Source organism: Hylaeus volcanicus, chromosome 8 (assembly GCF_026283585.1).
Source record: "Hylaeus volcanicus isolate JK05 chromosome 8, UHH_iyHylVolc1.0_haploid, whole genome shotgun sequence".
NCBI lineage: Eukaryota > Metazoa > Arthropoda > Insecta > Hymenoptera > Colletidae > Hylaeus > Hylaeus volcanicus.
In genome coordinates this window covers 15,152,634-15,177,207 of record NC_071983.1, presented here as the reverse complement: position 1 = coordinate 15,177,207, position 24,574 = coordinate 15,152,634, and the positions used below count along the sequence as shown (strand labels likewise).

At 38.5% G+C, this 24,574-nt stretch overlaps 1 protein-coding gene across 1 annotated transcript in view; it reads right to left on the bottom strand.

Annotated features, from left to right (window-relative positions):
• Nucleotides 1-1,385: 1,385 nt before the first annotated feature.
• LOC128880801 (uncharacterized) overlaps nucleotides 1,386-24,574 on the bottom strand; it is a 51,452-nt gene continuing 28,263 nt past the window's right edge. The window contains exons 2-4 of the mRNA XM_054131256.1: nucleotides 7,456-7,943; nucleotides 4,507-5,379; nucleotides 1,386-3,245 (exon numbers count right to left, since the gene is read on the bottom strand). Coding sequence (XP_053987231.1) covers nucleotides 2,504-3,245; nucleotides 4,507-5,379; nucleotides 7,456-7,943 — 2,103 coding nt within the window. The 3' untranslated portion in view covers nucleotides 1,386-2,503. The remainder of the gene's footprint in view (nucleotides 3,246-4,506; nucleotides 5,380-7,455; nucleotides 7,944-24,574) is intronic.

Here is a 24,574-nt window from a genome sequence, read left to right as displayed (position 1 = left end):
TAAATGCACGACAAACTCGGGACTGAACTGGTGCATTTATGGTAGAGCTCGTACATTCTCTGATGTTTGCCGACAAGCTTCGACCACTCAACAAGCGTCGAGAGAAGGATAGCGAATAAAGGAAAAGGACAGAGCGAAAACATCAGGGTAAATGTCGGTGAGACAATGTAATGCAACGGTGAAATTTTGTTGTTGTAAAACTTTTACCATCACATTCCTGACATTTTTCTAATTAAAATGAGACCAAACACGACATAATTCGGACGATATTTAACATGCAATTTTTTTTAACACGAAAGTGTTTTATATGTAGATCGGGGGTGTATTGGTGAAAAGTGTGACGCTAAAGTGTGACGCAAAAGTCTGACGAAAAAGGGTTACGCTATGCGTCACGTCTATTCTTTCAGACCTCTTCCCATTTCTCTGTCCTTTTCTACGTTCGACGCTCGACTCGAGCCAAATTTAAACACAGAATAGACATTATACCAAATCTTCCACTAGAAGAAACCAATGAATCTCCTCTCTGCACACCAGTACAGCGATGCACACGGCTTAAACACGAAAGTGTTTTGGCAGATCTGTAGGTTGATGCCGTAAAAGCTTAATCGTTTCCACTGCCGAAACACTTTCGTGTTTAAGCTGTGTGCGCCGCTATACTGGTGTGCAGAGAGGAGATTCATTGGTTTCTTCTAGTATTTAGTTAGTGTTCTACGATGCATGATACGTAATAAGTTGTTACAAGTAAATATGTTGCGAATTGCGTCGTGTTTGGTCTCAATTTAATCAGAAAAATGTCAGGAATATAATGGTAACAGTTTTATAACAAAAAAGTTTTACCGTTGTATTAAATTGTCTCACCGACATACTCTGGTGTTTTCGCTCTGTCCTCTTTTTTATTCGCTGTTCTTCTCCACGTTCGAAGCTCGTCAGCAAACATAAAATAATATACGATCATATAAACACTGCTCGGCGAGCGAACTCCATGGCCCCACGACGAGGGGTGTACCCCCCAGTGGTGAGGATGGTTTTTGTGCACTTATGGTAGAGATATTTGTGCATTTATGGAGACTTTACTATAGACGTTAACGTTAACTAGTCCTCTTTCGCTGTAAGAAAGATACACGAATACAGAGGGCGTAGCGATAGGGGAGCAGGTGGGGGCAAATGGCGCACAGTGGTTCTGAAATCCCAACAAAGTCAAACTGTATAAGGATAGTCCTATATTTCTGAATAAAAAACTATTAAAAAAGTCAAATTACATGTGCCACAAAAGCCTTAAAACTTTAGGGTAGTTTTGAACATATTCAAATTAGTACATATCGGACACTTTAAGGTATTACTTCCTTCCTAAATTTCCTCGCTACGACTCTGCACGAATAACACAATTTTCCAACGTTGTAAGAATATTTATTTAAAAAGTCCAACACGAGCGTGTACGTGTGTACACATATGTACAATATAATACGTCGTGGTACATATGTACAAGTAAAACAGCCATACCTATGCGATACTTAATTGGCAGTCACGAATCTATTGTAACGTATTCACAATTACATCGACGATATACCTAACTCTTAAAATACAGGAATGTACATACAGGTGGTACATGCCGCGTATACATAGGGACGATACGTTGCAGGATCACAAGGTACGCGTACCATTTCAACGCCCGCTTCGAGTCTTTCGTGAATATTTCTTTACGGAAATATACGAGACTGCGCATCGTTTCAAAGTTTCGTTCTCCTCGATTGTTTTCGAAGCGAAAACAAATTGGACAAATTATGAATCTATACCACCATACGGAAGAGTCTTTCGTACAAACATTTCCATCGGAAATGGGAAGACTACACATACACGCTTTCACCAATTTTACGGCAAGTTCGAGGAACTTTTACTTTCGCCAATAAAAGAGAACCCCGTCTCATTGGTCGCATCGAAAGATCTCGTAAAATATTTCTCGCGAAATATACGAGACTACGCGGCGCAAAAACGCAAAATCCATGCAGCTTTCGCAAGCATAAGATTAAAACTAGGATGAAATACTGCTCGCTCGCCTACTACAGCCAAACCCTAAAAAACTCCAAAGTTATACTAACAAGAATCGCGAGTACTATATCAATTTTTTAAAATATTTGTACAATTTTCTTCGTGCGAATCATACCACATATACAGTTGAAGACTCGATTGTCGCGTCGCGTAAATCGAAGCGAAAATTTACCAAATTCTTCTCTTGATATCGAGTTTCTAATAACGAATAAAGGATAAGTCACATTGTAAGAAAGTTGTTGATTAGGCAAAGGTTAAAATTTCGAATAGAGAGTAAAGTAACGTCTCGGGTTGAACGAATAAAAAGTCGTTGAATCGAACGATCGATCGCGTCGGTAGCCTCTATAACCCTATACCTTAAACATAAATTAAAGCATCTATCCAAATGTTGAACGTTTACGGATCGAGTAACAGGAAGTAGAGCACGTACGCGCATTTGCAAAATTTTTGGCAGTGTTTAGAAGGAAGGTATGTTCTTGTTTGTGATGGGTAAGTCGTAGATAGGATCGTTAGGATTCTGCAGGTCTCCACCGTGGTAAATCCTACCGATTCTCGAGTCGATGGTGGCGTAACGGCGCGGGCTATCCGTGTAATTGGGAAGACCGCGAAAATCAGGACAGATCCATCCCGAATTCATCGTGCCGAAGCTTCTCCTCTTCAACGAAATCGCGTCTTCGTAAACGCTGGATCTCGGCCTTTGGTAATCGCAGGCTGCTCTTGGAACATCGTACACCGTCTCCGCGCTATCTCTGCTGGTCAAAGCGCGGCAAGCTTTCGCGATTTCTGTTTCAGATTTCGAGAGGAACGTTCTCGGGATGTCGTAACTGCTGCCTGTAGAGGAAGAGCTGCGACAGGAGTCAGCCACCGAGTTAAGATCCACGCTGCTTCTGCGGAACTCCACCTCGTACAGGTCGTTTTTGACGATCACAGATGATTCCGAAACGCAAGGATTTCGAACCACGTCCATATTTGTCACGGAAACGAACGGATGTTTGGGTATACTCGCGTGGCACGGATGCTTTGGTATTTTCGGAAGACGGAAGCGCGCAGGAGCTGGGCTGGAACCTTTTTTGCCAATCGGCTTCCGATCCAGAGACATGGTCAGGATTTTCGAAGGTTGAGGGTAGGCTGGTCCGAGATCTAGCTTCAGTTCTTCGCGCGGTACCTCGGTTAGGAGCAGCTTCTTTCCGCCCGGTCCCCTGTAACATTTATACAATATAATATATACGATACAATATAATATATATACGATACAATAAAATATTCGATATTCCTGTCAATTCGTTTGCTTCTAAACATCGAGAAAGTAATTTTGGTGAAATACAGTAAAGTCTCCACAAATGCACAAATTTCTCCCCCATAAATGCACTTGAACCACTGGGGGGTATACACCTCGGGAGGTCTAGGAGTTCGATCACCGAGCAGTGTTTACATGATCATATATTATCTTATGTTTGCCGACAAGCTTCGAGTGTAGAGGACAGCGAATAAAGAAGAGAACGAAGCGAAAATACCAGGGTATGTCCGTGAGACAATGTAATGCAACGGTGAAACTTTTTTGTTGTAAAACTGTTACCATTATATTCCTGACAATTTGTCTGATTAAATTATGACCAAACACGACGTAATTCGCAACATATTTACTTGTAACAACTTATTATGTATCATATATCGTAGAACACTAACTAAACAAAAAATGCATGGTAAATATTGTCCGAATTATGTCGTGTTTATAAAAATAGATAAAAGTGGGACATTTATCAGAGGGTCCTGTTTATAATTACTCGGCTACGAATCTTTATGCAAAATAAAATCTTCGCGAACGTCCTTAGAAAAATTGAACCTAAATAGGAATTTATTTTATTCTGCAAATATTATAACATGAACTTTACTGTCAATCTATTTTATATTCTTGTATATTGTTTGCGTTTCGTAGGTTCCTGCACATTTGAATTTCCTATAAATGCATAAAGATCCGCAGTCTAATAATTACTCTATTCCGTGTTGGACCAGCGATCAATGCCAATCAAGCGGCAATGTATTTTTACGTCGTAAAATGGTGAAATTTTTACCATTATATTCCTGAAATTTTTCCGATTAAAATGAGACCAAACACGACGCAATTCGCAACATATTTACTTGTAACAATTTATTATGTATCATATATCGTAGAACACTAACTAAAAAAAAATGCATGTTAAATATCGTCCGAATTATGTCGTGTTTGGTCTCATTTTAATCAGAGAAATGTCAGGAATATAATGCTAAAAGTTTTACAACAAGAAAGTTTCATCGTTGCATTACATTGTCTCACCGATATACCCTGGGGTTTTCGCTCCGTTCTCTGCCTTTATTCTTCCTGCCCAAAAATCAGAGAATGTACGAACTCTACCATGAATGCACCACTTCAGTCCCGAGTTTTAGCATTTATGGAGACTTTACTGTAAAAGGAAAACTTACCGCGTGGTAGAGATCGTCGAGTTGTGGAACGTTTCGTCCTCGTCCTCGTTCAACGAATTCCTGGACCGGAATGTACTCAAGGTGGTTCTCCTTTCCGGTTCGACGTAGCTGTTCTCCTGATGCAACAGAACCTCCGTAATGGAAATTAGAGATGTCAAGGAAGACGAGGAGCAGGACCTCTCGTCGTATCCGGAATCGTGGAGTTCGCGCTGCTCCTCGTTCAGATTCTTCTCCGAGGAGTACAACTTGCCCTTTTTCTCCAACAACTTCTTACCGGTAAACGAGGCAAGTAGCTTCTTCAAGGACCTCTTGCGAGGCAGTCGCTTTCCGGTGATTGGTATCCAATCGATGGACGTGTCTTCGACCTCGATAGGCTTCTTCAAAAACGCCCCGACAATTTTCGGCGTTTTGTCGGCAAACGACACCTGCCGAGTCTCGTTTTTAACAGTTTCCGTTGGCGGCAACTCCCCGATCATCGTGCTTGTCTTCCGAAAACCGTTCACCTCGACGAATATCCCCTCATCCGGAACCGGAATAGTCACGTCGAGGTCCACCGAATCTATTATTCTCGTGTCGCTGAAAGATATCGGATCAAAATGCGAACTCGATGTCCTGAAGCTCCTGGAATCTTCGGACTTGGCTCCTGGACTCGAGAGGATACAACTTTTCTCGCCATTTACCGTTTCCTCTAAAACATCGACGCCATCTCCGACCTTGTTGTCGGCGATCTCGAGAGGCTTCCCTTTCCCCTTCGAGTCTTCGGAATTATTATTCGAAGGCGTCCAAACGATTCCAAACTTTCCTGTCGGTGCCTTTCCATTTTCTTTCGACTCCTCGTAACTGTTGCTCGAAAGGTTGCCAAACATCGCAGATCTATACAGATTAAGGAACGGAAGAATAGTGAATAATAGATTTTTATTATTGGCATGTGTAAATCGATACCACACGATACAGTGAAGACAAGGGATGGATAAGAAAGTTGGGCTAGACGAGCTTAACGATAATAAAGTAGATTTTCTATAACTCTTTCCTTTAATGTAAAATGATACTAAACACGGCATAATTTAGTGCATATTTGCGTATTTTACGAGCTAAACTAAACAGGTTATAACATTTTAAAAATAAACAAATATGCACGAAATTATATCATGTTTCAAGTTACAACATATCATGTTTGGTGTTTTTATATCAATTCGTCGTTTTCGCTACCGAGTTTCAGCGAATTATAGAGAATCTACTGTACTTCTTTTTTTTTGCGACTACACGCGTGTAATGAAATTTCCAAATACAGTAAAGTCTCCATAAATGCACAGAAACCATCCTCACTACTGGGAGGTATGCCCCTTGGAGGAATCTAGGAGTCCGATCGCCGAGCAGTATTTAAGTACATGAATCGTATATTCTCTGATGTTTGCTGACGAGCTTCGAATATGGAGAATGACAGCGAATAAAGAAGAGGATGGAGCGAAAACAAGAGGGTATGTCGGTGAGACAATTTAATGCAACGGTGAAACTTTTTTGTTGTAAAACATTTACCATCATATTCCTGACATTTTTCTGATTAAAATGACACCAAACATGACGTAATTCGCAATATATTTAATTGTAAGAACTTATTATATATCATATATCGTAGAACACTAACTAAAAGAAAAAAATGCATGGTACATATCATCCGAATTATGTCGTGTTTGGTCTCATTTTAATCAGGAAAATGTCAGGAATATGATGGTGGAAGTTTTAAAACAAAATACCGTTGCATTACAATGTCTCACCGACATTTACCCTGATGTTTTCACTCCGTACTCTTCTTTACTCACTGTTCTTGGCGAACATCAGAGAATGTACAAAGTCTACCATAGTCCTCAGGGACTGTAGCGGTGTTTATAGCTACAGTACGGGCTTAGCAACCCCGAGGTACCCGAGCTAAAGGGGGACCAGCGGGCCCAAATACAGTGGGTGTAGAATGTATTCGTACACCGATCAATTTCCCAAAAAACTGTTGCGTGAAATTGTAGTTTCTTAACTTCTTTTTCTATAATCAATGATATTTTATAGATTCTTGGAAGTCTCTAAGATAGATATCGTCCAAACAACATTTGCTAGTTAATATAATTTGTGAAATTAACAAAAAAATGGGAAAAGTGGGTAAAAGTATAGAAGCAATAACTATATTGTATTTGTACGATTCTTATGACGAACCATTTACAGTAGTGTTTGTAACGTAAACACATTAGTTTATTTCTCCGTACGAATTAGAAAACATCAAATTTCCAGTAAAGTACTTTTAAAAATGGCTCTAATAGAGGAATTGAAGAAGATCCTATTTCGAATAACTAATAATTTAGTTAATTTAATACAAAATCAAAAGGAAATCCCACGAAGGAAGTATTATATACTTGTAAATTAATGTAAATTTCGTTCTTTTTTAAAATGAAGTTTTAAAAATTAAACAGTTGTGCGAATACTTATTGCTTCAATATTTCTATCGATTAATTATTTGTTTTTGTTAATTTCGCAACTCATATAAATAGCTATTTTTTGTAATCTATCTATTCTGGAGATTTCCGAGAATATGTAGAATGTCATTGTTTATAAAAAATAAGTTTATAAATTACAATTTTACATAGTCTTTTTGGAAATTGACTAGTGTACGAATACGTTTTACACCCACTGTAGATGAGAAGTAAAAGATACTGCAAACGGTATTAACACAATGCAGGAGTCATATAATATGATGATAAGAAGAATGAAAATAAGCTAGTAATAAGTAAGCAGTAGTCCAATAACTTTCTATAATAAGTTACGCACTTTAAATAAATGAATGAACGAAATCTACCATAAACGCACTACTTCGGTCCCGACTTTCTGCATTTATGGAGACTTTACTGTACAGAACAAATTCCTTGGGAAATCGTTAACCGGTAAAATTTAAATAAAATCTCATACCTCCGTTTAACCACTTTCATCGTTACGGACTCCCGTTTCATGTCCTCTCGCCCTTGGTTCTCCGTGGCTTCTCGGGCTACCTTGAGATCGTTGTAAGTCTTGTACTTGACCTCGAACGCTGCAACGATCTTCTTAACGAAGTTGCTTCGCTTGGCGGCATCGACATCGGGATCTTCTTCTTTCGTCGGCGACAGAAAGCCCATCTCGAACTCGCGTATAATGCTCTCCAGGTCTGGCATCTCTTGAGTGGTTTCGGACGATCCGTAACTTTCGCGACAAGTCAGAGTCCCGTTTCGAGGCTCACAGTTGTCGCCAATACTATCCTTCTCCAGGGCTCTTGTCGCGTTCATCCTCGAGGGGCTACTCGAAACTTGGTGTTTGCACGGTGAATAATTCCCGAGCTTTCCGATCCAATTTCTTCTGGAAAACCCTGACATTTCCGCCACCGTTTCATCCGGCTCTATCTTGGACTCGTTATCCGCGTTCAGCTGCAACATACGAATACAAATTATCGAAACGAATTTACATGTTTAACGGGACACCTTGGTTTCCCTCTTCTCTTCTCTTCTCTTTTACATCGAGTAGCCGAATCTTTAGTAAGCTTCGAGGCACGACTAACGAGGTGAACTATGTATTACCAACCCCTTCGTTGCTCTTCTTTTTCGGGAGCAAACGTTGCAACAAGTTGTTCATTTTCCTCCCGTTCGTTCTGTTCGAATCGAGGACACGTTCAATTCTCACGAAGCTTTTCGCAAACAACTTTTCAATTATTTCCGTGCCGATCGATTGTTCTCGAAAACTTTCGATGCAAAATTCACCGTTCACTCTACACACTGTTCACCGTTTGAAAATATTTAACGCGTTAACGGCCAAAGTATTCGCTAATTCTCGATACACCGTCTCCTCGACTACGCGATGCCGATGGTTCGCGATCTCGATGTTAAATGGTGGTTGATACCAAAACCTGGCCTTCTTGTACCTGTCGAAACGCTGAGGGTGCCTATTCCTCCCCTTTCGTTCGTCGATGTTTACCGAGGGTGGGGATGGCTTTGGTTTGCGAATGTTAATTAACACGTGGCTTCCCTTGTTCTCGAGGTCCGAAACCGAAACCGAAATCAGGCGGTTTGGGCCGATTTCCGAATACGACTTTACCTGGCACGGTAGACGTTAGACGGTAACGACCGCGACACACAATAAAGTAATATTTATCCGCTTTGAAGGAACTCCAACATTTTTGAGACATTCTGTATTTTTGCTTGAAACACGCGATAATTAGGAACTAGTTAGTTATTAAAAATCCAAGTATTGGAATCTTGGCAAATGATGGCGTTATGATGAAATTTATAAAATTAATCGATGCATTTGTAAAAAAAATAAAGTAATTTGGAATGAAATTTGTAAAATTAATTGATCGATTGGTCGATCCATCTCTTGGGCACAATATTTGTGTTATGAAAGACGAACCAATGATGCGAGTCGACGACGTATGACACGGCATCGGCACAATGCCGCAGCATGCCACAATATATGTACTCTATACCTTCGACCATATACATACATTACATACATTTTACAAACTATGTACAATTGTAATTTATTAACTTATTTTTTTCTAAACAGTGACATTCTACATATTCTCGGAAATCTCTAGAATAGAGTACAAAAAAAATAGCTATTTATGTAAGTTACGAAATTAACAAAAAAGAATTAAATTATAAGTATATTAATTTACAAGTATGTAATACTTCCTTCGTGGCATTTCCTTTTGATTTTATAATTATTGCAACTTTTCTAAGTATTAAATTAACTAAATTACTAGTTATTCGAAGTGGGATCTTCTTCAATTCCTCTATTAGAGCCATTTTTAAAAGTACTTTACTGGAAATTTGATGTTTTCTAATTCGTACGGACCAATAAACTAATGTGTTTACGTTACAAACTCTACTGTAAATGGTTCGTCATAAGAATCGTACAAATACAATATAGTTATTGCTTCTATACTTTTACCCACTTTTCCCATTTTTTTTGTTAATTTCACAAATTATATCAACTAGTAAATGTTGTTTGGACTATATCTATCTTAGAGATTTTCAAGAATATGTAAAATATCGTTGATTATAAAAAAGAAAGTTAATAAACTACAATTTCACACAACAGTTTTTTGGGAAATTGATGGGCGTAATCGAAGTGAAGCAAAGATAACGGGAAAAGATTTCCTCCTGTGACGTGACAAGAATAATATTTCTAGATCATTCAACCTACTTTACTTTGTAACAAATAATTATAAATAAATAATATCGCTTTTGTCATCTGGGTATCGTTGTTACTATTTTTTACACTGAAACAAGTTATAAGGAAATAATATTATAATTTAAATTTAACATTTCAAAATTACAATTTCCAAAATACGTTATGATAAACATTATTTAAAATGATAAGAGTTAAAATTAACAATTAAGAAAGCAAAATATACACATATACTACAGACTCAACGACGAAGTTTTCTATCGTTACTTTGTCCTCCAGTGACGTCGCATAGATGATTTTATCTTTGCTTCAAACCATTTACTGTGTCTACGTATAAGTTCGGACATGCGCAGGGTGTCAATTGTACACAAAATTTCCAACATAAAATTACTCCTAGATATTTTCTTTGTGTCGCATTATTCTCGAGAATTTTCACTTTTAATATTTTTTCTGCGTTTTCGACCTGACACTCTTTAAACGGCCATAACTCCACCAAATTACAGTGCAAACTTGAAAATCAGTACACCATTCGAAAGAGCGTTAAATTTTTCATCGCCCTGATGCCAAAGCAAAATTTATTTAACGAGTGAAAAATTAGGTCAAACTTTACATTGTGAAAATTAAATAAAATTTGACGTTTTCTGTATTCGTTTTTCGGTTTCAAAGACATAGTTGTTTGGCGGGCACTCTTCGGGAAAAACTTCCTCGAAGTCTCAGCTTTCGAACCGTATTGTCAAAAAAAAAAATGTACGGTGGTATTTTTGGGAGAAAATTACGTTCAAATGCAGAAAAGTGTTCAAAATGCCCGCCTCATAAATCAAAACTTATCGGTTCTCCTGCGCCGAAAACATCGATTGTTTGCTGTGTGAAATCTATCGTGTTCCAATCTCCATATCGTTTATCGGTACACCGAGGTTAATTTTAATTAAATAGTCTCTAAAAACGAAAATACTATGGACATGTTCAAAGACAATTATTATTCACCTCGCACTCAGGCTTTACACACGGCTAGGAGAGGCTGGAGGTGTCAAAAAATCAGTTTTTTTCCTAATTGAGGAGGCTCGGGAGTGCGACTAAAGAATACATCAAACCCGATGTCAAGTTAATTTTAAAGTGACAAGTCGATTTTTGTTGAAAAATATCGATTTTCACCTAAAAACCCACGCTTTTCTGAATTTAAACGTCATTTTCTCCCAAAAATACCACCGTACAATTTTGGTTGACAATACCATTTAAAAGCTGAGATTTCGAGGAAGTTTTTCCCGAAGAGTGCCCGCCAAACAACTATGTCTTTGAAACCGAAAAACGAATACAGAGAAAGTCAAATTTTTTGAAATTTTCATAATGTAAAGTTTAACTTAATTTTTTACTTGTTGAATCTACGTAATAAATTTTGCTTTGGCATCAGGAAGTTCGGAAATTTAGCGCTTTTTCGAATGGTGTACTGATTTTTAAGTTTCCACTGTAATTTAGTGGAGTTATGGCCGTTTAAAGAGTGTCAAGTCCAAAACCCAGAAAAAAATATTAAAAGTAAAAATACTCGAGAATAATGCGACACAAAGAAAATGTCTAAGAGTAATTTTTTGTTGGAAATTTGTTGTAGACACCTTGTATATGGTCGAAGTTCTATACCGTATTGCATTGTACGTAACTGTAGTATAGTATGTAACCACGGCGCATTGAACGATACGCGAAAAGGATGAGAAAAACGAAATATACATGTCGAATTGAGTAACCTCCTCCTTTTCGAAGTCGGTTAGAAAGAACAATGCACAAGAAACACGGCAATGGGGGCTGTCTTAATCAAACGAAGCTTCACTCGTACCTTCCGATTAGGGTAATTATACCGTTAGGTCAGGGTGAAAGTGTCGACACTGTCCGGTAATCTGCGTTTATTGTCGTCCCTGCGGCGATACGTGGCGAAGGCTACCCTCATTGGCACGTAGGTATATCGTCCGTTTGTTCGTTCGTTCGCTGAAATCATGCACGCCTACCACGATTCCTCCAAATTACTCGATTCTCTGGTATCGATAGGTTCGGTATACGAACGCACGGTTCGCCGTTGACGCGTTAAAACGAACGTATCCGATCGAAACGAAAGTTCGGAAACGATCAGCCGAGACCGGTACGGTAATAATCGAAAACTATAGCGATATTTTATTCGAAAGTGATAGAAATGTAAACGTGGCGTATAATACGAGTTACGCAAAACCTTACTCGTTCGTCTCAGTGAGTTGTTTACTAATGAAATTGAACAAGAAGTAAATGCGTTTGAAATACGTTCATACGGATGACATAACCGGAGCGCAAGACCGGCTTAGGTTGCGATTATCCGTACCGATCACAGCCAGCTGCGGGACTAATCATTATCAGAAACAGTTAACGACTGACGCTCGATACAACTTGCGTCGAAATTCTCGAATGTTCTCCGATTTACGTAACGCGCATCGGCAAATTAACTATCCCTGTCCGATCGCTTAACTCGCGTCGTTGTTGTTGCTCGAACAACGTTTTCGTCTCGGCGCGGGGCGGCGATCGATGATACGTAACAGCGCGGCACAGGACAAGGACTGCTCCTTTGGGAATACCTTCGGTTAAGAGCCTCTTCCAATCTAGATATTAGATTCGACTTTCGAAACCTCTAGGCGAATCGAGAAACAATCGAAATTTTTGTTTCGCGAGAAATGAAGAAGAAGATGAGCGAATTCAAGATTTGTTCAAAGTTTTCCTTTATCGAGGAGAAAGTTGTTACGGGTTTTGAGAAACATCGGCCACGTATACGTGACGAAACCGATACATTTTACCCGAGTCGAAAATAATTGCAAACTGTTTCTAGGAGAACCGTAATAAGCCATGGTGTTAACAAGCCCTGCTTATGTATCTTGCCAATAGTCGGTCGCCGACCGATTCGGTGCGAGAACCGTAATCAATCGTACATCGTACCTGACACACAATACAACAATAATATTTCTCCGCGATCCTTTCTTCCTAATACACCTCAAAGGGTACCCTTTTGGCTTGGGTCGGGACTCGGCTATTTCAATAATTTACGATTATATCTATAGGTGTAATCCTTTCCCATAGCTATTATAATTTTATTACTCGTCTAAAGCAATGATCGGAATTACTTGCGCATTTAATTTTGATTTCAATTTCCTTGCCAAGTCACATATTTTATTATCGGTCTTATTAACGTTTAGTGGAACATGTCTATAAGGGAATCATCTTTTTGTTTCGAAGCAGTAACAGGTTATAATTGCTAAAAGTGTGAGCTATACCTCGTAATCGATTTTCCTATTGGCAGAGGCGATCAGTTTGACGCATGTGCATATCATTCGGAGTACATTTAGAAAGAGAGAAAGGTGTATTCCCTAACCGTCATGTTGAAACGGGACCTCTCTCTCTCACAGTTAGCCATATAGTACATAGTATTACATATATGACTGATCTAAAGAAACACTTAGAGGAACCAATTGTCTATATATAATCGAACGAAATCTATATAATATAAGAATGAATCCCTGATTGATTACAATCAACGTCAAGGCTAAACCCTCGAACCTAGGAAACTGAAATTTTGCACAGAGGTTTCCTTTATGATGTACATATACATGGAATAAGAAAGGATATTTCGAAATTCAACCCTTAAGGGGGTAAAAAGGGGTTGCAACGTTTGTATTCCACGCGAGTGAAACACAGCTATCGGAAATATCTATTGAAACATCTGAGTTACGGAAAACAAAAGATGGTTATTTACTGATTCACAAAGGAACACGCGGTCGAATGCGAACGACATAAAGTAAATAGTATTTCACGCGGGTGAAACCGCGGGATACAGCTAGTAATTAATATTTTCGGAACGGGGATACACCCAAGTACAATAGATGCCCTGAGAATCGCCTCTGTCTATACCAGGGGTGGCTAACCAAAATATATTGTTGTAGATTTTCTTAGATAGGCAATGTAAGTTTATAGATTTATTGGAGTTCTACAGTACATATATGGACAAATCTCGCTCCAAAATCGACACATGCTTTCCCGTTTACAGCTCAGGTCTCTCTCTCTCTCTCGCACGCACGCACGCACGCACGCACACACACACACACACACACCTCTATACTGCGCATACAGAAGTGGCCATAATATTTATTTTATAATGGCCAAAGTAACGAAAATCAATGTCTTAAAAAGGTACATTCAGTTTGCATATACTCATAAATTAACTGTCGAAATTATGAGAAAAAATTAATTGATTTGCTTTTTAAATAATATTGCGTACCTGAGGGTTTTCACGAAACACGATCGAAAAATGCAAGGAGCGCGATCGCGCCCTGTCGATTACATGTCGAAAAAAGCTGAAGAGCTGAAGAGCTGAGGAGCAAAAAAATGTCTATAATGGATTCAAATCTAATATGGGGATTCATAATTTTATATGCGGCCCGCGGAGTTATGATGCATTTTGAATGTGGCCCGCGAAATCATTTGGGTTGGCCACCCCTGGTCTACACTACATACTAAGGATGGCGTGAAAAATCACTGTTAGTGATTTTTCACGGTGATCACAACAATCACGATCGCAGTCGTGATTAAACTTCGATCACGACTGTGATCCGGAAGATGGCGTTAATTGTTAATTGTTATCGTTAGTGTCTTGTTGTCTCCCCTTAGCGGAAATTCAAGAAACTACAAATGAGTTAAATTTAAATTGTATTAAAATTATATTACCATTGCTTTTAGACCATATTATAATGCATATGTAATCTAAGAACAACATAATTCGTGAAAAGTGAAAAGAATGTTCTCTGCCAATCAGAAGCGATCACGAAGAATCAGGAATCACTATGAAAAATCATCGTGATTGAGAATGAACGTGATTGAATCACGAGTGATTCAAAAGTAGCAGTTCACGCCGTCTCTACTACATACGTGTACGCCTCGTTTAGCTTTTTGGCATTTAAAGGTGTCGCGCAACATTTTTCAAAAACACCCAAACTCCTCGTCCCTTTTCTTTTTCCTTTTTCCTTCGTTTTGCCCTTTCGGGTGTTCATTAAAACGAGGGACGAAATAAATTCTTTCTCGTCGCTGGAACGAACAGGGCAGCATACAAATAAGGAATTTTCGAGACGGTCCCGTGGTCGTGTGCCGAGGCCAATGTCCCTGGATGTGCGACAACGCCAACGCTTGGCTCGTGCCGAGGAAAACGCGTAGTCTGATTACGATAAGCGAAACGATCCTTAGAAAAACGACGCGGTATCAGCTATCAGACAGTACAGGATAACGCGCTACTCGTATTCCTCCGTTTCGCGAAACGAATGCTAATTTATCTTGGCTTATCTATTCGCTCTGCACAAATCTGCCCTCCGGCTCTACCACTCTCGTCGAATACTTTTAATTATCTCATTGAAGTAAATTTTACCGATACCGACTTTTCCGGTTTCCAATATTTCGAACGAATCCTTTCGAGTCCAAATTTAGACGAAACATTATTTTCCGGCAAAATGCTTCATTCTCCGATTCCGGAGTACTCCGAACTCCGAGCTGAGGTTTCGGAGTTTGAGAACAAATTTCAACATTATTATCGAATGTCGTTCGAGTAAAACTTTTCTCATTTCTTCTCTCTCTCTCTCTCTCTCTCTCTCTCTCTCTCTCTCTCTCTCTCTCCCCTCTCCTCTCTCATTCTTTCGAGATTAATTAAGCGCACGTTAAACCGAGTTCACCACAGCCTACCGAGATTCATCAAATTAGGATTAATTACTGCTATTAACCCCAACCCGAGCTCGAAAAAATTAAACGATCACCTAACGACAAACTTTTTATCACGAGAAGAAAACCTCGGAGTCGAATACACTAGGGACACCCGTATCCGAATTAATAGGGAGACAAAAATGGCCGGATAGTGGAATTTTCGGATAATAGAATAATTACTTTCTTTCGCATTAAATATCATTTATTCCAGTAGAAATGAAGAAAATTGAGTTTATTTCAAAACGATCCCATATCTTTTTGACCCCTAATGCATATAAATTTTGTATTGTAAGCAGCTGCGTAGAATTACATTCCCGTTGTGCCTCAAACCATAGAAGTCCATTTTCAAATGACTTAAATGCTTGGACATAAGAAGGCACGTTGTGCGGATAATAGAACCTCTACTGTATTTCGATTCGACACAGGCTCGCTCGACTTGACACGAAAAAGTTTCCAGAAAACCGTGTCACGCGGTACCTCGTGTTGCGTAACTTGAACAATGTAACTATATCGTTAATAGAAACGCTAAAATGATTTCATGATTTGAAACAACGAGAAAGTTGTAACAGGGTGTAGTATGTAACAGGGGGTCGAGTTCTCCTGTTCCGACTGCAGTAGTACGTTTCCAAAATTGTCGCGACCAGCAAACGAGAAATTACGAGACCGCGGGTTATTTCGCGCAATTCCGTACGGTAACCTCCGCCTTATTACCGAGATCCTTGCTATTCCGTGTTCGTCACTCGCGGCGAAAGTACGAACACTCGACTCGAAAGAAAGAGTATGAAATACGAGTAAAAAGAAAACAAAAATATACATGTCGAATTGAGTAACCTTCTCCTTTTCGAAGTCGGTTAATAAAAACGAACATTCGTAAAAGTGGTTGATGCGACGGTCGAACGAACGCGTAAACTGATTAATTTGTGGCGGTCGGATCGTTTACTTACGGAAACTAATATCGCTCGAATAGAATTAACGATATATTGGAAATGGGGTATAAGTGAATAATAAAATACTGAATTTATAGATTAACTTTAGCTTTATTTACTAAATTTTCACGAGCAAACTGTGATCTTTTCTCAACGAGGAGCTGTACGAGACTGACCGGTGAACATTATAAGAAAACCGTAGAAAGAATTTCTAACTGTATACAGCGTAGTTTTAGCACATCTGATTAGTCTTTAGTAAACTACAGGAAGGGTCCTTTTACGAACTTGAGAGCGTAGCCCATAGCCTAAACGAAAAATTTCTCTTTCGTTATTCTGCAGTGACAGATATAACGTGCATATATTCTCAGTACATTTATTTTTGTAGTAAAGGCATGTTGAATTTGAGTAAATATTCCAACAACGTTGAGCTGCATAGATTAAGTAGGAGCGATTTTAAGAGCAAATAATCATTGACGACGTTGGTGGAAATGGAGATCGAGAACACTATTAAAATACACGAGTAAAACACTCTCAGACCTTTAAAATTCTGTGTACCTCGTTAGTTCTTTCGCATCTTGAATGTGTTTCTCAGATTTGGAATACACAACAAATTTGTTACATAGTAAAATGACATGTTGCTGTTTAGTAAATATTCCAACAGCAACTTTTCTCTCATTTGTCGCAACACGATTTTACCGATTTACCTTTAATTCGTTACAACGAATTCGTTAATTAGTCGTTCGTTTGAAATGATATAGATGGTTCTAGGTACAGTAGAGTCTCCATAAATGCACAACAAACTCAGGACTGAACTGATGCATTCATGGTAGAGTTCGTGCATTCTCCGATATTTGCCGACAAACTTCGACCTCTCGAATAAGCTTCGAGAGAAGGACAGCGAATAAAGGAAGAGTACAGAGCGATAACACCATTTATTTTTGTAGTAAAATGACATGTTGCTGTTTAGTAAATGTTCCAACACGATAAGATCAACATACTAATAGCGTGTAACCGACGAAGGGAGTCGAGTCGAGCAGTATTGTTTCGATTACCAAACAAGACCCGACACGATCGGTCAACCGTCGGCGTCGGGGAGGACGTAAGCGTAGGTGTAACGCCGCGCCGTTGGCGTTGACGTCACAGCTGTTGTAAATCGTTCACGGTTCATGCAGTATGCATGAGCCAACTTGCAAAACCGCGCACCGTCAGAGAAAGCACGCGAAGTTGAAGAAATCGACGCGTACTTTGCCAAGAAATTTGTACGGTTCGCGAAAGATTCGGCCGGTGGGATCGATCGGTATCCACTCGAGCCGTGCATCGTCAATGTTCTCATCGAAACTTGTACGAGTTGGGTACTTATTTATCGCACCTACGGGTATAACATTCGGTGGACGACAGCGATACTCTGTATACGTAGATATAATAAATATTTATTAGTTCCGAAAGAGGTACGCGTGGGTGGTGGTACCTCTGGAGGAAGAGCGAGAGAGGAGAAAAGGAAGAGAGCGTTTCCTACTGGGCCTGCTAATGGACTCGTCAGTGAGGCTACCTTTTCTCTTTTTACAACATTTATTAGAAAGTAATAACAATATTTTGTAGATTTGTATATTTAACAGGTTTGGATAGAGTGGGTGTAGAAAGTATTCGTACACCGATCAATTTCCAAAAAAAACTATGTGAAATTGGAATTTATTAACTTCTTTTTTATGAACAATGATATTTTATATATTCTTGGAAATCTCTAGAATGGATACAGTACAAAAAAAAAACAGTTATTTATATAAGTTGCGAAATTAATAAGAAAAAACATAAATCAATGGAAATATAGAAGGAAGAAGTATTCGTACAACTGTTTAATTTTTAACACTTCACAAAAAAAAAACGAAATTTACATTAATTTATAAATAATTAATACTTCGTGAGATTTACTTTTGATTTTATAATTACTGCTACTCTTTTAGGCATTAAATTACCTAAATGTCGATGTTATTCGGAGTAGGATTTTCTTCCATTTCTCTGTTAGAGCCATTTTTAAAACTACTTTTCTGGAAATTGAATGTTTTCTAATTCGTACGAAGCAATAAACTAACGTGTTTACGTTAAAAACGTAGAAATCGTACAAATACTTATTGCTTCTACATTTCTGCCAATTTTTCGTATATTCTTGTTAATTTCGCATATTATATAAAGTAGTAATTGTTGTTTGGATATACTATATCTATTCTAGAGATTTCTAAGAATATGTGGAATATCATTGATTATAAAAAAAGAATTTAAGAAACCACAATTTCACACAAAAGTTTTATGGGAAATTGATCGGTGTACGAATACATTCTACACCCACTGTATATAGGGTTGACTGAAAAGTCCATGTTGATTTTTGATAGGTGGTACAGCTCTGAATATATCGGAATGGTTAAAAACGAATAACATGTACACACTTAAAAGTGTACATGTTATTACCTTTAAAAAGTAGAAGGGTTATGGGACAAAATGGTGCCTATATACTTCAATAAGTATACTGTATATATTGATATATTGTATATCTTGATATATTGTACTTGATGTACTTGATATATTGTATATCAAAATTAAAACGTGCCTCTGAATTTTTGTCAAAATCGACACGAACTTTCTGGACAACCCAATGTAAAAGCACTTAACGTGCGAATGCAGTAGTGTTGTAGCTTCTGCTCAGTCTTTACACAACTCTTACGATAGTAAATATATCTTTGTCAACGTTGGTCATCTAAAACTCTGACATTTGCTACTGATTCGTGGTCAATTTTTCTTCGGTATACTACATATACATAAATGTGTAATATAATAATATCGAAAGCTCGTTCGTCGCGCAGCTCGGAACAGATTTTTAACGGAGCAATTTCCCTAGACGACGGGAAAATTTACAATGAGAAAATCGATGAAAGTGAGAAGAAGAAAAAGAATAGTTACGCTTCGCCGTCGAGCTCTTATTCTTTTCACGTAGACTATCCCGTGGGTTCTCGAGGGAATCTCACAATCGGTAGGTAGGTTAAACTATGATATACATGTATATCTACCTCGATTAAGAGTGATCGTTCGCCACGCAATCTCCCTTTGTCGTCATACCGACGTTAACGCCGACGGGAGGTGCTGACATAACGTGACTTAGGATACGTCCACGCAATTTCTCCCTCGTTTCATAAAATTTACCGATTCTAATTATATGTCGGGCGGTTAGCTTAGGTATGGGTCCATTAAAACGATCCAACGACCGTAACCTAATTACTTTCCGATGTTAACGATTCCACACCGCGAACAAAAATCAATATCTTTGGTAACGACCAGCTTCGGAAACGTCAAGTCGAGTCTTAAAGTCGAGATGGCTCGAAGAAGAAGAAATCAATGTGTCAATACGTATCGTAATGGACCTGCTCTTTATATCGGAGTCCATTCATTTTTCCATCCATTGCGAAGTTGAGTATTCGTTTAATTCGTCGAGTAGGTTTTGTTTGTTTCTTTATAGTGCGTACTATCGAGAGCTACTTCGCCCTCTTTTCTTCTGCACTTTTCCGGAACTCTACTATTGCATACTTTTACTTTTGACATTTTTTAAAAGATACAAACAATCGGATTATCATTCGCCAAATTAATATTGAGTGATTGATTGAAATGGATCGAATTTACGGAGTGCGTGCGTTTCGTCTCGGAATTGTCAGTAGACTCATCGGTAGGGCTGCATCTGACAATTCTTGCCCTAGACGCGTCGTTTTCTTGATGTATAAATTTCGAAATCGTGACGATTGGTTGAGTCTCGATATTACGACTCTTTTTCGACCAACGCACTTCGAGAACGATAAATAATTGGTTGAGTTCCGTGTTGAACTCTATTCGACCAATCATTAGTAATTCGATACATCAATTAGCTGAATCCATTTAGCTGATTATTCGGCACTATTCGACTGATTGATTATGGAAAACGAAGATGGTTGACGATGATCGATCTCAGTCAATCAATCTTACGTTGAATGCTATACAATCAGAATAAGCCGAATATCAAGGATTCTAACGACCAATTGATACGTGATTTTAATTCAGAACTGTGTCTGATATCGCGTCCGTTTACCTTAACACGAAAACTTTTTCATCAGAACCGTGTCTGATGAGCTCGATCGTTTTCGGTCAAAGGTCTTTGAAAAACTGAATAACTGCAGCTCGATTCGATTATTTCGTTGACCCCTCTTGAGAACAGAGGAGGAAATCGAGTGAATTGCATTCAAGTATGCGGGGAACCCTGTCAATGGGTTAAGACAAATGAATTCAACATGAGTGAAACGAGAAATATATTAATTCTGTCTTTGTTTGATTAGCCGTGTCAACGTCCAATCGATATATTGATTTTTCGGAACAGCTGATTCGTCGCTATTTGGTTAACGACAGGCTCTCGAAAGATCAAGACGGTTGAACGACTCTGTGTGAAACAGAACACTACTTTAAACAAGATCTCTTTTTAACCGACTTCGAAAAGGAGGAGGTTACTCAATTCGACATGTATATTTATTTACTTAATTGTTTTACATTTCTTCCATTGCACATCTTTATGCCATACCATTACGAAGCACTGTTGAGTATTCGTTTAATTCGTCGAGTAGGTTTTGTTTGTTTCTTCATAGTGCGTACTATTGAGAGCTACTTCGTTCTCTTGTGTTCTGCACTTTTCCGGAACCCCACTTTAAACAAGAACTCTTTTTTCCTTAATTGTTTTTCATTTTCTCCATTGCACATCTTTATGCCATAGGCTTTTCCGTATTTTATATTCGTTAGCCAGCTCTAACTCAACCATGAAAAATCGGGGCGGACGCCCTGGGATTCGAGCACAGGCTCTCAGCGTGGTAGTCGGCTACGCTACTACGGTATTCCTTAAACTATCTGTACATACAGACTGATAAATAATAATAAATCCGATCCACCGATCGCTGATGTCAAAGTTGGTAAAGCTGACTTAATGAAATTTGTAAAATTAATCGATCGATTTGTGGGTACATTGGGCACATTAATCGTGTCATGAAAGACGAACCAAGTGATGCGAGTCGACGACGTATGACACGCCACCGGAACAGTCGCAACATGCCACGATATACTCTATACCTTCAATCATATACGTACAATGGGTGTAGAAAGTATTCGTACACCGATCAATTTCCAAAAAAAAAACTATGTAAAATTGTAATTTAGTAACTTATTTTTTATAAACAATGACATTCTACATATTCTCGGAAATCTCTAGAATAGATAGATTACAAAGAAAATAGCTATTTATGTAAGTTGCGAAATTAACAGGAAAAAAACAATTAATCGATAGAAATGTTGAAGCAATAAGTATTCGCACAACTGTTTAATTTTTAAAACTTCATTTAAAAAAAAGAAATTTAATATGTAAAAAACTGTTTTTTTTACACCTCAAGCCTCTCCCAGCCGCGTATAGAGGCTGAGTGAGAGAAAAATAATAATTGTTTTTGAACATGTATCCATAGAATTTTCATTTTTAGAGATTATTTAATCAATATCTACCTCGGTGTACCGATAAATAATATGTAGATTGCAACACGATCAATTTCACACAGCAAAAAAACGATGTTTTCGGCACAGGAGATCGGATAAAATAATCTAAATTCGAAAAAAATAATTTATTGAAAAAAAAACAAAACCTTGAGGTGTAAAAAAAAACAGTCTTTTTCCTAATTGGGGAGACTCGAAAGTGTCACCAAAAAATACATCAAACCCGATGTCAAGTTAATTGTCAAGTTAAAGTGACAAGTCGATTTTTGTTTAAAAATATTGATTTTCATCTAATAACGTTTGCTTTTCTGCATTCAAACGTCATTTTCTCCCGAAAATACCAACCCACAATTTTTTTTGACAATACCATTCAAAAGCTGAGACTTCGAGGAAGTTGTTCCCGAGGAGTGCCCGCCAAACAACAATGTATTTAAAACCGAAAAACGGATAGAGAAAAAGTCAAATTTTTTTTAATTGTCACAATGTAAAGTTTGACCTAATTTTTCACTCATTAAACCTACGTAATAAATTTTGGTTTGGCATCACCGAGATGAAAAATTTAACGCTCTTTCGAATGGTATACTTAGTTTTAAGTTTCCACTGTAATTTAGTGGAGTTATGGCCGTTTAAAGAGTGTCAAGTCCAAAACCCAGAAAAAATATTAAAAGTAAAAATACTCGAGAATAATGCGACACAAAGAAAATGTCTAAGAGTAATTTTTTGTTGGAAGTTTGTTGTACAATTGACACCCTGCGTATGTCCGGACTTATACGTAGACACCCTGTATACTATACACAATATTTATTTCTATCGTAATTATGTTTGCGTATTATTCGTTGTTGATTATCCTTGATTAATTTCATTTTTGCTGCAAGCGGAATTGGCTGTTACGTCGAATCTCCAGGCTCGCAAGAAACGTAATTAGCGTTCCGCGCGACTGTTTTTTCCATTTCGTAAATTAAGAGAGTTCCTAGGAACGATTCGCGTTCCGAACTACCAATTTCCGTGAATTTTTTCACAGTCGATTCACTCTACGGCCGAGAACGCGCGTAAAATTGACGAGTAGCTACCGCGTAACTGCAAGATAACGCACACTTTACGAGAAACAACGAATGGAAATATTGCTCGCGATACGAAACGAATCGAAAATTGGAACGATTCCAGGGACAGGTTCGGGAAATTGGCATTTTATAAATTACACGAGCACAACTCGGATAAGTAAGAAAGAAATTTTAATTAATCTAAATACCATCGCTTAGAAGCGAGCAAATTTACGGCTTTTGCTTTCGCGTGCATCCATCCTGTAAGCTGCAACGAACTTTGAAAAGCTCGTCGACGTTCTTCTAATAACTTGCCAACTTTCGCAATATAGGATCACGTTCTTTGATATCGCACGGTGGATCGCGATCGTGATCGTAAAACTTTCAAAGCCGTTAATAATTATCCCCTTATCGGGCGAACGAGTCGAGCTTCTCTTGGAACGATTTAAGCGAGCCTTTATTCGTGACAATAAACGCAATCGAGCTGCGAATAAGCAACGGTTTCCGAGATGTAAACTGCAGCGACGTTAAACAATCTGTTTCTTATCGAATTTAGCAAAAGCAACGTAAACGAGTTAACTTGCTTTCGCGACTTTCACGCGAGTTTCCGAGCTTCTTCGGTTGTGTTCGTTACGTCTCGGAAGCACTGACGCGACGCGGCTATCTCGCAGCGCTCCTGGACTCACCTTCGTTAAAGTTTTACCTTTAAACGAATTTGAAAACTCGGAACTGTTCGCGTTCCGATGCACCGACTCGGCGAAAACTTTCCGAACTGTCCAAGATCGTGAGACGAGTTTCATAGCAATAATGTGGCGCTAAAAAATTTAGAGCAAGGAACGCACAGGGAAACAAAACGTGTACATCGACATTCGTTGAAAATACATATTTAAAATACACCTTCTGTCCCAAAACTAACCGGAATGGCTCTAGTTTAATAAATGTAGTGGCGGGGTCATTTGATGCACTTTTTGAACGTGCAAATCGTTGTATTTCGGATGAGGGAGAATATTTTGAACAAACAAAATGATTATGTCATGATTTTCTAATTAGTTCTGTTATTTTTAAAGCCATCCCGGTTGATTATGGGACAGAGGGTGTAGAATGTGTTTTACCGGAGGGTTTCGGCCGAAAAGAGTGACGCGAAAGTGTTACGAAAAGTTGTAAGGTTTAAATAAGGCGCCAGAAAGCGACTATGATTGCATGTGTGTGGGTGTGTGTGTGTGTGTGTCGGCCGATAGAAATTTCGGAGCCCGAAGGTGGAAGGGACAGTTGGCCATAAACCGCGAACGTGAGCGTACGATTGATAAACAAAGGTTTAGTGTAAGAACGGTATGCGTACCGCAAATAAATCCTAGTGAAGTGAGTTCCTTACAAGGTGAAACGCTGGATGACGTCATCGCTTCCTCTGGCGTCGCTGTATATGCATTGGTGGAAGGCAAGTTTATTTCACAAGCAATGCTTTTCTTATTTTTCAATTGCGTGTTCCACAATTAAATATGTTGCAAATTGCGTCGCGTTTGGTCTCATTCTAATCAGAAAAATGTCAGGAACATAATGGTAAAAGTTTTACCATGCATTTTACGACGTAAAAATACATTGCCTCTTGATTGACATTGATCGCTG